The sequence below is a fragment of the Pan troglodytes genome, chromosome 1 (assembly GCF_028858775.2).
Source record: "Pan troglodytes isolate AG18354 chromosome 1, NHGRI_mPanTro3-v2.0_pri, whole genome shotgun sequence".
In the NCBI taxonomy this organism is placed as follows: domain Eukaryota; kingdom Metazoa; phylum Chordata; class Mammalia; order Primates; family Hominidae; genus Pan; species Pan troglodytes.
In genome coordinates, this window is record NC_072398.2 from 69,741,353 (window position 1) to 69,755,232 (window position 13,880).

General features: G+C 40.8%; 1 protein-coding gene across 5 annotated transcripts in view; it reads right to left on the reverse strand.

The window, feature by feature from the left end:
- Positions 1 to 13,880, reverse strand: part of AXDND1 (axonemal dynein light chain domain containing 1) — a 193,985-nt gene extending 180,105 nt beyond the window's left edge. For 2 of the 5 annotated variants that reach the window (XM_054656308.2, XM_001157492.6), the window contains exons 1-5: positions 13,171 to 13,880; positions 12,563 to 12,765; positions 10,198 to 10,370; positions 9,094 to 9,197; positions 419 to 539 (exon numbers count right to left, since the gene is read on the reverse strand). In XM_054656308.2, coding sequence (XP_054512283.1) covers positions 419 to 539; positions 9,094 to 9,197; positions 10,198 to 10,370; positions 12,563 to 12,659 — 495 coding nt within the window. In that variant the 5' untranslated portion in view covers positions 12,660 to 12,765; positions 13,171 to 13,880. The remainder of the gene's footprint in view (positions 1 to 418; positions 540 to 9,093; positions 9,198 to 10,197; positions 10,371 to 12,562; positions 12,766 to 13,170) is intronic. The other 3 variants (XM_054656318.2, XM_054656314.2, XM_054656307.2) reach the window with 2 other exon arrangements.

Consider the following 13,880-nt stretch of genomic DNA (forward strand, 5'->3'; position numbering starts at 1 on the left):
GCTAGTATTAGTTACATGTATCCCATATATTCAGAAGTTTATTGATTCCTTTCCTTTAAATTCAGCCGGGAATTTAAAATTCAACTTAGCAAGATATCAAAGATAAGAATCTTACAACTTTATATGTGGATTTCTAAGGGAAAAACAATATAATCTCCCACGCTGTGTTTTTTAGATTAAAACAGATTAACTGTGGTTTGCAAAATGGCTTAAAATAAGACATTTTGATCTTTTCCTGCTAAATACCCTTTTCCCATTTTAAGAAGTAATTTGAAAATGCTATGAAGATTGGTGAGCAATGCAGGTTGTTATAGTATGACGTTGTTTTATATTTTAAATTTATATTAAAAATCATTTTAAAATGATTTTTAAAAGTAGACAGAGGGAGAGAAGATTATTTGTCAAATACTTTATTTACCTTATGGGGCACAATGACACCATCATGTGACTGTAATGAACGGGCCAAATGTGGGGGACAAACTGCTTTCTCCCTAGTCTGTCCTTTGGCATATGTAACATCATACAGAAAAGAAATATCCCTAAAAAGTAAGAAAAATATATTTACAAAACAAATTTTCTATCTGGATACCACATAACAGCAGGTGAGATCCACACATATCCTTCTAATGGGTAAGATGGTCCTCTGTGTCAGCAAAACTGATCTCCTTACATAACACTTTACTAAGACTGAGGCATTAAACATGAGTTCCCCCACATTCTTTCTCTTCTCCACCTGAAACTTCTCATTCATATCACAAACTCTTTCCTTTCCTTCAGTATCAGGTTAAAATATATTCTCTTTCCTATGGCTATTCCCTCCACTTAGGTGCTTGATTCCGTCTTTGCCCATATCCTCAGGAGTCTCATTCCATCAGTCCTAACTTCTGTGTATCTCCAACTCTACATACCCTTTGACCTATAATAAACTTTTTCCCCTTCTAAAAATCTTTCCTTGAACATGCATTGCTGTCATGTTGTGATTGTTATTATCATTATTATTATTTTGACACAGAGTCTCACTCTGTCGCCCAGGCTGGAGTGCAATGGCGCAAAATCTCAGCTCACTACAACCTCCGCCTCCCGGATTCAAGCAATTCTCCTGCCTCAGCCTCCCAAGTAGCTGGGATTACAAGCACGTGCCATCAGGCCTGGCTAATTTTTTGTATTTTTAGTAGAGATGGGGTTTTGCCATGTTGGCCACGCTGGTCTCAAACTCCTGGCCTCAGGTGACCTGCCTCGGCCTTCCAAAGTGCTGGGATTACAGGCATGAGCCACCATGCCCGGCCGCTGTCATGTTATTATGATCTATCAATGGATCAATCGATTGATCTATCATCGATCACTTGTGTTAAATATCAAACTTCCTGAAATTGTCCTGCAATTTGATTTCCACCCATACCTCTCTTCTGAAACTATTTTCTAGAAAGCTGATGATGATTACCACTGCCAAGTTAAACAATCTCTTAGCAGTTATCTTCTACCACGCTTCCCTGGAATGTTTTCCAGGGTTGATCACATTTGCAACTTTTCTGTGAGTCTTTAAATTATTTCAAAATAAGAAGTTTAATAAAACAAAATAAAGAAAAGTGGAGAAAAAAATCCTCTGATAACCAAGATGTGGGCCAGTGGTCTAAGCTAGGCCAAATATACTCTCCCAGGAGACGGAATCTTGAGTCATTGACTCTTTTAAGATTTCCATGACAGAAAACAATAGGCATTAATTCATCACTACAATGGTACCCTGAAATGATTGTCCATTACATCCTTCTATAAACTCCAAATGTATTTACTGGTTTACATAGTAAAGACTAATTCAGCATCTACTGCATACCTGGCACTGCAAGCTAAGAACACTAATAGTGAAAAAAGCAAATAAAAAGTGTCTACCCTCATGGAACTGATTCTAGTGGTGAAGAATGACAATACAGAAATATTACAATTTCAAGGCCAGTTGCAGTGGCTCATGCCTGTAATACCAGCACTTTGGGAGGCTGAGGCGGGCAGATCACTTGAGGTCAGGAGTTTGTGACCAACCCGACCAATATGGCGAAACCCCACCTCTACTAGAAATACAAAAATTAGCTGGGCGTGGTGGTGTGTGCCTATAGTCCCAGCTGCTTGGGAGGCTGAGGCAGGAGAATCACTTGAACCTGGGAAGCAAAGGTTGCAGTGAGCTGAGATCGTGCCACTGCACTCCAGCCTGGGTGACAGAGTGAGACTCCATCTCAAAAAAAATAAAAAACTACATTATTAAATTTGGGTGCCCTGGGTTCTAGGATTGTACATTAACGTGCCCAAAATTCATTAATTTGCTCAGCAGTTATTTATTAACCATATTATAAGTGACAGAAAATATGCTAGATGAAAGGAATATAGAACTACTTCTTAAAATAGACACAGTCCCTACCATTGGGGGGCCTTCAATATAGAGGGGAAGATTCGCAAACCAAAGAAAAGTATAATATAAAGACATTGTAACAGAGAATAGAATGTTACTGGAACAACTAATAACAACAACACCCAAATACAGTTTAGACCAAGTCAGGGAAAACCTCGGGAGGCAGTAACAATTAGTGAGAACAAAAAACTGATTTGGATTTAGGTAAGCAACCAAAAAGTGTAGAGAACAGCATATGCATAGGTCCTGAGACACAACAGCACATGGTGACTTCGGCGAACTGAAAACGTAGTATAGTTGGCCCTTGAACAACACAGCCTTGAACTGCATGGGTCTGCTTATACATGAATTTTTTCAACCAAACACTGACTGAAAATACAGTATTCAGTGGATATGAAACCCTCATATACAGAGGGCCAACTTTCCATATATATACATGAGTTTCTGACGCATCTACGGCTGACTGCAGAAATTGAGTGGACACAGATTCTGGTATCTGCAGGTGTCTGGGAACCAATCCCCCACATATCCCTCAGTATGAGGGATGACTGAATATACAGTTGAAGTATGAAGAATAAAATTATTGAAATTAGAGAACTAAACACAGAAAGCCTTGCAAATCATGCTTAACATGTTGGGCTTTAGTCTAAGAGAAGCTAGAAAGGTTTTATGGATGAATGAAATTTTAAATTATTTTAGAATGACTATAACAGTTGCAATATTGTGAAATGGTGGGAGAGGGTGTGCTTTGAGGGCAATGTCATTTGGCAGCTGATGTGGCATGTGAGGTTGGTGGAAACAGGCCAGTTCTAGTGTCCCAGGAAGATCCTGAAATATACAACATGGACCAACTATTTTTAAACGTATATATTGGTAGTAAAAGACATCAAGCTATTGATGTCCTGCGCTGTGATATTCTGGTTCTCTTGGATATGTACAGGGGAAAAATGTTAGAGCTGTATTTCCCAATCCTCCGGATTCTTTCTCTGTTCCACCCTCTTACAGGTTTTACATAGTCACAAAGATCTGAATGAGCTGCTCTCAGGATGATGGAACAGCAGTTCTTCTCACACCAATAAATGCTGGAGAAGTTGGCCATTACAATTGTTTTGTTAGCTAAAAATGATGAATGCTTCATGTACATATATGTGTGTGTAGATACACACATATGTGCATATGTATATTATATACATATATGTACATATATTTATGTACATATATGTGTACAGTATATACCTGTATATACATATATAATGCATATGTATACATTATACATTATATGTTATACATTATATATATTTTATATAATTATACATATATTATACACACAATATTTTATGCACATATACACAAACATAGAGTTAAAGAATATGTTGGGGCCGGGCACGGTGGCTCGCGCCTATAATCCTAGTATTTTAGGGGGCCAAGATGGGCGGATCACCTGAGGTCAAGTGTTCAAAACCAGCCTAGCCAATATAGTGAAACACCATCACTATTAAAAATAAAATTAAAAAACTAGCCAGGTGTGGTGGCAGGCACCTGTCATCCCAGCTACTCGGGAGGCTGAGGCAGGAGAATCGCTTGAACTTGGGAGGCAGAGGTTGCAGTGAGCCGAGATCACACCACTACACTCCAGCCTGGATGACAGAACAAGATTCCATCTCAAAAAAAAACATTTTTTTTAATAAATAAAGAATATTTTGATTTAGTAATCATCACTCAAATTTTCTCAAGAAGCTACTTTAGGAGCCTTTTGTATTTTTTTATTTTTTTAAATAATTTATTTTATTTATTTATTTTTTAAATTATACTTTAAGTTCTAGGGTACATGTGCACAATGTGCAGGTTTGTTACATATGTATACATGTGCCATGTTGGTGTGCTGCACCCCCCATTAACTCATCATTTACATTAGGTATTCCTCCTAATGTTATCCCTCCCCCTCCCCCCATCCCACGACAGGCCCCGGTGTGTGATGTTCCCCACCCTGTGTCCAGGTGTTCTCATTGTTCAATTCCCACCTATGAGTGAGAACATGCAGTATTTGGTTTTCTGTCCTTGTGATAGTTTGCTCAGAATGATGGTTTCCAGCTTCATCCATGTCCCTACAAAGGACATGAACTCATCATTTTTTATGGCTACAAAGTATTCCATGGTTTATATGTGCCACATTTTCTTAATCCAGTCTATCACTGATGGACATTTGGGTTGGTTCCAAGTCTTTGCTACTGTGAATAGTGCCACAATAAACATATGTGTGCCTGTGTCTTTATAGTAGCATGATGTATAATCCTTTGGGTATATACCCAGTAATGGGATTGCTGGGTCAAATGGTATTTCTAGTTCTAGATCCTTGAGGAATCACCACACTGTCTTCCACAATGGTCGAACTAGTTTATCCTCCCACCAACAGTGTAAAAGCATTCCTATTTCTCCACATCCTCTCCAGCACCTGTTGTTTCCTGACTTTTGAATGATCGCCATTCTAACTGGTGTGAGATGGTATCTCATTGTGGTTTTGATTGCATTTCTCTGATGGCCAACGATGATGAGCATTTTTTCATGTGTCTGTTGGCTGCATGAATATCTTCTTTTGAGAAGTGTGTTTGTATCCTTTGCCCACTTTTTGAAGGGGTTGTTTTTTTCTTGTAAATTTGTTTGAGTTCTTTGTAGATTCTGGATATTAGCCCTTTGTCAGATGGGTAGATTGCAAAAATTTTCTCCCATTCTGTAGGTTGCCTGTTCACTCTGATGGTAGTTTTTTTTTTGCTGTGCAGAAGCTCTTTAGTTTAATTAGATCCCATTTGTCAATTTTGGCTTTTGTTACCATTGCTTTTGGTGTTTTAGACATGAAGTCCTTGCCCATGCCTATGCCCTGAATGGTATTGCCTCGGTTTTCTTCTAGGGTTTTTATGGTTTTAGGTCTAACATTTAAGTCTTTAATGCATCTTGAATTAATTTTTGTATAAGGTGTAAGGAAGGGATCCAGTTTCGGCTTTCTACATATGGCTAGTCAGTTTTCCCAGCACCATTTATTAAATAGGGAATCCTTTCCCCATTTCTTGTTTTTGTTGGGTTTGTCAAAGATCAGATGGTTGTAGATGTGTGGTATTATATCCGAGGGCTCTGTTCTGTTCCATTGGTCTATATCTCTGTTTTGGTACCAGTACCATGCTGTTTTGGTTACTGTAGCCTTGTAGTATAGTTTGAAGTCAGGTAGCATGATGCTTCCAGCTTTGTTCTTTTTGCTTAGGATTGTCTTGGCAATGCAGGCTCTTTTTTGGTTTCATATGAACTTTAAAGTAGTTTTTTCCAATTCTGTGAAGAAAGTCATTGGTAGCTTGATGGGGATGGCATTGAATCTATAAATTACCTTGGGCAGTATGGCCATTTTCACGATATTGATTCTTCCTATCCATGAGCATGGAATATTCTTCCATTTGTTTGTGTTCTCTTTTATTTCATTGAGCAGTGGTTTGTAGTTCTCCTTGAAGAGGTCCTTCACATTCCTTGTAAGTTGGATTCCTAGGTATTTTATTCTCTTTGAAACAATTGTGAATGGGAGTTCACTCATGATTTGGAGGAGCCTTTTGTATTTCTATACATTATTAAAGTACTGGGTATTGCTATGGTTTGAATGTGTCCCTTAGAAATTCATGTGTTGGAAATGTAATTGCCATTTTAATAGTATCATTATGAAGTGGAAACTTTAAGAGGTGATTGTGTTATTTACTTTTAGAAGAAGCCTGTTTTATTTACTTGTTGAAATATAATTTTTTATTAAAAATAATTAGAGGGCCAGGTGTGGTAGCTCACGCCTATAATCCCAGCACTTTGAGAGGCTGAGGCGGGTGGATCACCTGAGGTCAGGAGTTTGAGACCAGCCTGACCAACATGGAGAAACCCCGTCTCTACTAAAAATACAAAATTAGCTGGGCATGGTGGTGCATGCCTGTAGTCCCAGCTACTTCAGAGGCTGAGGCAGGAGAATCACTTGAACCCGGGAGGCGGAGGTTGTGGTGAGCCGAGACTGTGCCATTGCACTCCAGCCTGGGCAACAGGAGCAAAACTCCATCTCTCAAAAAAAAAAAAATAATAATTAGAGATATGTTTTGTTTCTTCATAAAATTCTATGGTAAAACACCAGCTTCCACTCTTCTGGAAAATCTATTTTTATTTAAAAAAACAAAAAACAAAACAAAACAACTTTGATTTTTAATCATAACATAATAACTGGATTTTATTTGTCTTTAAGAAATCCTCCAACTCGTTCTTCAGCCCCCAGATTATTAACGGAGTTCATAATTCAAGCTTTTCTTCAAATCATCATTGGTTGAGTTATGTCTATCTATAAACATGTCTTTTATCTGAAGATGTCAATGTCACCCTGTTCTGGGAGTTATTTGCACAGGTACTTCCTCATACCAGCTCCTTTAGCCCTTCCAACAATTTTGTAAATACCCAATGTTCTGCATTTGATTCTTTCCTGCTTAAAATATCTAGACTGATTTATTTTCTGCCTGAACTCTGCTGAAAGAGTCGAAAAATATTACTCAGAGAATATTTGCTTTGCTGTTTTATATTTTACTGCTGGGTTCTGGGTGATTGAGGTTGCTGGACAAGTTATCTCGTTATGAATACTATTAGCTGTGCATTTGTGCATTAGTTTTCTATTGGTGCCATAACAAATTACCACAAATTTAGCATCTTAAACAACACAAATTTATTATCTTACTGCTCTGTAGGTCAGAAGTCCAACAGGGTCTCAAAGGGCTAAAATCAAGGCGTTGGCAGGACTGTGTTTCTTTCTGGATGCTCTAGAGGAAGATCCATTTCTATGCTCATTTGGGTTGTTAACAGAATTCAGTTCCTTAAAGTTGTAAGACTGCAATCGCTGTTCCCTTGACAGTTGGCGGCTGAGCTGTCATTAGAATTCCTAGCTTCTAGTAGCCAAATTCATTTCTTGGCTGCTTTTCCCCTTCCTCCATCTTCAAAGCCAGCAATGTCAGGCTGAACTCCTCTCACAAGTCAAATCTGTCCTCTTCCTTTCTCATCTCTCTGACCCACTTGACTGCCTTCCTTTTCCACTTTTAAAGATTCAGGTGATTAGGCTGGGCCCACCCTGACAATCTAGGATAATCTATCCTTTCAATGTCCTTTACTTTCATCATATCTGTAAAGTCCCTTTTGCCAGGTGAGGTATGTATTCACAGGTTCTGAGACTACAGTGAAAATGTTTTCGTGGGGTTGAGGGGGCATTATCCTGTCAACCTGACTTCACACTTAAAAAATTCCAACTCAGAGTCATTTGACATTAAAACTTTATTTTTTGTTTTGTTTTGTTTTGAGAGGGAGTCTCGCTGGGTCGCCCAGGCTGGAGTGCAATGGCACAATCTCAGCTCACTGCAACCTCTACCTCCCGGGTTCAAGCAATTCTCCTGCGTCAGCCTCCCAAGTAGCTGGGATTACAGGTGTGCGCCACCACGCCTGGCTAATTTTTGTATTTTTTGTAGTGACAGGGTTTCACCACGTTGCCCAGACTAGTCTCGAACTCCTGACCTCAAATGATCTGCCCACCTCGGCCTCCCAAAGTGCTGGGATTACAGGAATGAGCCACTGCACCTGGCCGACATTAAAACTGTAATGTCAGCTTAGTGCCACATTCAGATATAGCTAATTAATTTTCAAAGTACTTCAAACAACTCATAATACTAATTATTGCTACCAATAATTATAACCATGATCCAGAGGCATAGAATAAAATATAAAGCCTCAGGACATACAAGTCAATAAGACAAGTTTCTACCACTTTTCCTTGCACTGAAGCATAGCTGAGTAATAGCACCTATACTTAAATAGCACATTATAGTTTTACAAGTGCTCTTGCATCTATTATCTTATTTGTGCTTTACAATATCCCTGGGAGGCACACAAAACTGGCCCAGCCTATTATTCCCTTTTTACATATGAGAAAATGGGGCTTCAGAAAGACTAAATAACCTACTCAAGTATGTTAAGTGTAAACATTTCTTTCAGAAGAAGTGACATTTAAGTGAGGGCGCATGCATGGAGTAAATTGATAAGTGGACAATACATAGAAAACTAGCAGGTCTCAATCTTCACAGGGAAAATGGTGACCCACTTGACCGCCTTAGAATGACTTAGAATGTTTGTAGGAATGAGACAAAAACAAATAGTATTTTCTGACTTGATCTGAAACAGTATAAAGATTAAGGGCTCCCTTTGGAGAGATCCAGAAATTAAGCTTTTGTTTTTCAAGGTTTTCCACATCATGAAGCTATGTTACCTAGTTCTTTCTTCTAAAGATGTCCACAAAGAAGACATACACACAGATAAAAGGAGCACTAAAGGCATTCTGCCTGTTGGATCTTGTCCCTTTTACTAGGGTACAACAGGGAATAGGAGAGTATAGGGACAAGTATACAAAGGCATGCAAAAAGCAAATTTAAACCAAAAATATGTAAAGCCAGCACCTATTTCCGTCCTACTGATAATAATCACACACAAAAAGATGGTCTTTGGCCCTTCTGGATTGTATTCTGATTCAAAGATACTGTAAATTTTATCATCTATGATTCAGTGATTTTTCTAATTCTGCCCCTCCCAAGGTAATCATTCAAAATGAGAAAACAACTCTATTTATCAGCATCTACCCTACTATCTTCCTTCTTTACCTTCCAGCTCCCGTGAGGGAGACGGGATGGTCAATCAGGTATTTGAATTTATTCCTTCGAACAGGGTGATGCCAGACATGGTCTACAAGGCGTGGAAGAGTGCCCTGGGAAAAAGCAAATACACATGAATATCCAGCAGAGGGCGATCTAATCAAATAAAATGTATTAATAGTTTTGAGTAAGTACTGTATTTACATTAAGGGCACTTGGGTACTCTAAGGAAAAAGAGAGCAGAATTCTTATTAAATGACATAAAGACTAAAACTAGAATAATTCTATACTGAGTGAAAAACATTAAGGGTAGCAATTATCATTTTAGTAAATCCACATAAAAACAGGTCAATGGAAATACTCAAGCCTTGGAAACAATTTATACAAAGGACTGGAGTTTTCAATCTAAGAAATTATTTAAAAAAATTTTTTTTGAGACAGAGTCTTGCTCTGTCCTCCAGGCTGGAGGGCAATGGCGCAATCTCGGCTCACTGCAACCTCTGCCTCCCGGGTTCAAGTGATTCTCCTGCCTCAGCCTCCCGAGTAGCTGGGACTATAGGCGCATGCCACTATGCCCAGCTAATTTTTGTATTTTTAGTAGAGACAGGGTTTCATGATGTTGGCCAGGATGGTTGATCTCCTGACCTCGTGATCTGCCCGCCTCAGCCTCCCAAAGTGCTGGGATTACAGCCTAAAAAAATTTTTTAAGGCCAGGCATGTTGGCTCACACTTGAAATTCCAACACTTTGGGAGGCTGAGGCGGGTGGATTGCTTGAGCCCAGGAATTTGAGACCAGCATAGGCAACATGGCAAAACTCCGTCTCTACGAAAAATACAAAAATTAGCCAGGCGTGGTGGCACAGACCTGTAGTCCCAGCTACTCAGGAAGCTGAGGTGGGAGGATCACCTGAGCCAGGGTAGTCGAGGCTGCAGTGAGCAATGATCAGGCCGCTACTCTCCAGCCTGGGCCACAGTAGTAAGACCCTGTCTCAATCAATCTTAAAATTTTTAAGGCTATCTGGAATATATAATATGTGCATAATAAATACTTAAAGAATAATCAGATTCCCAAAAAATAATGTTCCCCATTACTCTACATATGTACATACAAACCTTTGGGGTTTTAATTTTCTTAGGAGGTAGTAAGTTTTCAGGACAAGGACCAGCATTGGCCGCATAGGTCAGAGAAAGAAGAACTTCTTTGGGAATGAACTCATTCTGAAGGGAAGTAGGAAGGAGTTTTGAACGATCCACCATATTTTTTTTCTCCTTTAGCTCAGGAAGTCCTAAGTAAGTAGTGGAAAAGAAAAACTCTTACTATATATTTTTTTAAGTTAGATGCAGCTTCTCAGACTGCCTCATCAATCCCATCTGTTTCTAACAGAGAGAAACATTGCTTCTATTTGACAAAGATAGTAACAAATAATATTTAAAACAGTGAACATCATCTAGTCAAGGAAAATAACATTCATCTTGCCTACCCTACTCACATTACATCAGACACAGTTTCAAAAACTCAGGTACCAAGATGAACCTGCATGATTCTCAATTCAAAGTTGAAAACTAAACTCATTTCACTTGCTCAGGTAACTGGGAGAGCCTTAAGAAGACAGGAATGAATGTCTATTTTCCCTTTCATATGAAAATCACAAATCTCTCCCCCCAAGCTGTCAAATTATTTAGTAATGTTTTTCTTACATGAATTCAAAGGTGAGAATAATTGCATTAAATCGAGGCATTTATAGAGTGGAAAGGCTCTGGGTTGGGCTTAAAAGTAAAGATGGAACTGGGATTGTTGCAAATGAGAGTGGAACAATCTGAGCTGACAAATCTGTGGAATGGGAACTGTAAAAAGAGTGTTCTACCCTGCTTGACTAGGGCAGGGGAGTAATAAAGACAGGTAGTTGGGATAATGTAGGAAAAGCCCTCCTATGAAGTCAGTCAGGTAGGGTTGAGTTGTTATTCTTCTTAATCTATGCCTGTAACATGGTATGGTTTATGTTTATTTCTATAAGGAGGTATTATGCTTTGATTACTATCAAAAGTTGTTAGGGTTTACATTACCAAATCTCCTGAGAGCTTGAGATCAAAAGAAACAGAAAAAAAAAAAAAAGTTGGGTGGGGCTTGGGGTTTTAGTACAAGGTGCAGGTGAGATGGGAAAAGCTTTAACAGAACCGGGTAAGGATAACACTAGCTGACTCTAGTACAGATCTGCATATGAATGAAAATCTTAAGGAATTGCTCTCATTTAGAAAAATTACTAAAAGCTAATACAAAGTGGCACGTTGTACTAAATTGAGTTTCTCTTATCTCTGCTATTACTTTTTGTTTCTTTATTTACTTATTTGAGACCAAGTCTACCTCTGTTGCCCAGGCTAGAGTGCAGTGGCAAGATCTTGGCTCACTGCAACCTCTGCCTCCCGGGTTCAAGTGATTCTCCTGCCTCAGCCTGCCGAGTAGCTGGGATTACAGGCGAGTGCCACCACACCAGGCTAAATTTTGTATTTTTAGTAGAGACGGGGTTTCACCACGTTGGTCAGGCTGGTCTCAAACTCCTGACCTCGTGATTTGAGACGGAGTCTCGTTCTGTTGCCAGGCTGGAGTGCAGTGGCGCAATCTCGGCTCACTGCAACCTCCACCTCCCGGGTTCAAGCGATTCTCCTGCCTCAGCCTCCTGAGTAGCTGGGACTACAGGCACGAGCCACCACGCCCCCCCTAATTTTTGTATTTTTAGTAGACAGAGTTTCTCCATGTTGGCCAGAATGGTCTCAATCTCTTGACCTCGTGATCCACCAGCCTCAGCCTCCCAAATGGGATTACAGGTGTGAGCCACTGTGCCCGGCCTATTTATTTATTTATTTTGAGATGGGGTCTTGCTCTTGTCTCCCAGACTGGAATGCAATGGCTCGATCCTGGCTCACTGCAACCTCACCTCCTGGGTTCAAGCGATTCTCTTGCCTCAGCCTCCAGAGTAAGCTGGGACTACAGGCGCGAGCCATCATGCCCGGCTAATTTTTGTATTTCTAGTAGAGACAGGATTTCATCATATTTGGCCAGGCTGGTCTCGAACTCCTGACCTCAAGTGATCCGCCCACCTCGGCCTCCCAAAGTGCTGGGATTACAGGCTTGAGCCACCGCGCCCTGCCTCACTATTACTTTTTCCAAAGTTCCTTAAAGCCAAAGACCAGGAACCAAAAAATACATAACTATTGATATTTAAAATAGGTTGAATTTAAAACCATATATAAATCAACATTTGAAAAAAATTATAAACTGTATTTAGATGGAGTAGTGAAACAGTACTCTGACTCAAAATACTGTAAAAGGAATGACTTCTTGCTTTATTTAAGCAAGTGTGTTAGAAAAATGTAGCCAATCAAGGCATTCTGAATATCAGATTTAAAAAACCGGTGAATGGAAGGTGATTTCTGTCTTACGGCCATGACTGTTTATGACTTCAGAATCAACGAAGTTTACCTCTTGTCCCTTCCTTGGCTACAGACACTTTTAACTTTTTGCTCTCAGATGTTGATGTAGAGTTTAGCGGGGTGGAGGGCGTTTTCGGGAGAGACATAATAAACAATGCCTCCTATCTCTTTAGTAATTTGAAATAGTCCTCCGGAAAGCTAATTTAGACACAAATCAGCGCCGCACTGGGACTTGCAGGCTGCCACATAGTCCTGCAGGCAGAGGAAAAAAGATTAAAAAAAAAAAAAAAAAGATGACAACTATTGAGTACTTAGGTTCAGATCGCAATTTAGAATTCATCTAGCATGGTTTTCCTTTTTTGGGGCGACCTCTATGTTCTGGGGTTATCTGTCGCTACTAAGAAGCCTTAGTGGACCGTCAGGTCAGGGTCAAGGAGCAGGGCAGGAAGGACCCGCTCGGCGGACCCCGCAGACCGCCGGCACCCCTGGTGGGGGACACTCGCTGCAGGCGGCTCGGCTGGGGACCCCGACCTTCCCCACAGGCAGCGCTCTCGCGCGCCAGTTCCACAAACTCGCGAGTTGGGCAGGCCTCGCACTGCTTCTTGGTTTAAAATGACGGGAAAGGGACACCCGCGATCCTACCCACACATTGCGTACCCGCCCAGCATCCGCTCACTTCCTCCTTTGCTGGAACGCCTGTTTGTCGTCATAGAAACCCAGGGCCCCGAGGTTTAGCGCCCTCGATAGGGGCTGCCTTCAGCGGTGCCGGCGGAGGAGGGAGACAGCTAAGACAATCCCTACAGCCTCTCGGAGTTTCTTCTGTTCTAAGTCACAGCATAGGTTCAGTAGCAAAGGAGAAGAAAAACGTTTAATCCGGCCGTTGTCACGGAATCCGAAAGTGTCTCACGCCGGGGCTTCCTGCCGCGGGCCAGGCCAGTGCGCAGGCGCCGGTGGGGGTTAGCTCGAGGGGCCGACCCCTGTAGCCCGTGACGCACGCGGGTTAAGCAAGGGTCTTCTGAGTTGTTTCCATCTTTCTAGCTCTCTTTTTTGTTGCTTTGCGTATTTTTCTTTCTCTTTCTTTCTCTTTTTCTTTCTTTCTTTTTTTTTTCCCCTGAGACGGAATTTCCCTCTTCTCGCCCAGGCTGGAGTTTAATGGTGCGATCTCGGCTCACTGCAACTTCCACCTCCTGGGTTCAAGCAATTCTCCTGCCTCAGCCTCCCAAGCAGCTGGGACTACAGGCAGACGCCACCATGCCCGGCTAATTTTATATTTTGTTTTGTTTTGTTTTGTTTGAGACGGAGTCTCGTTCTGTCGCGCTGGCTGGAGTGCAGTGGTGCGATCTCAGCTCACTGCCACCTCCGCCTCC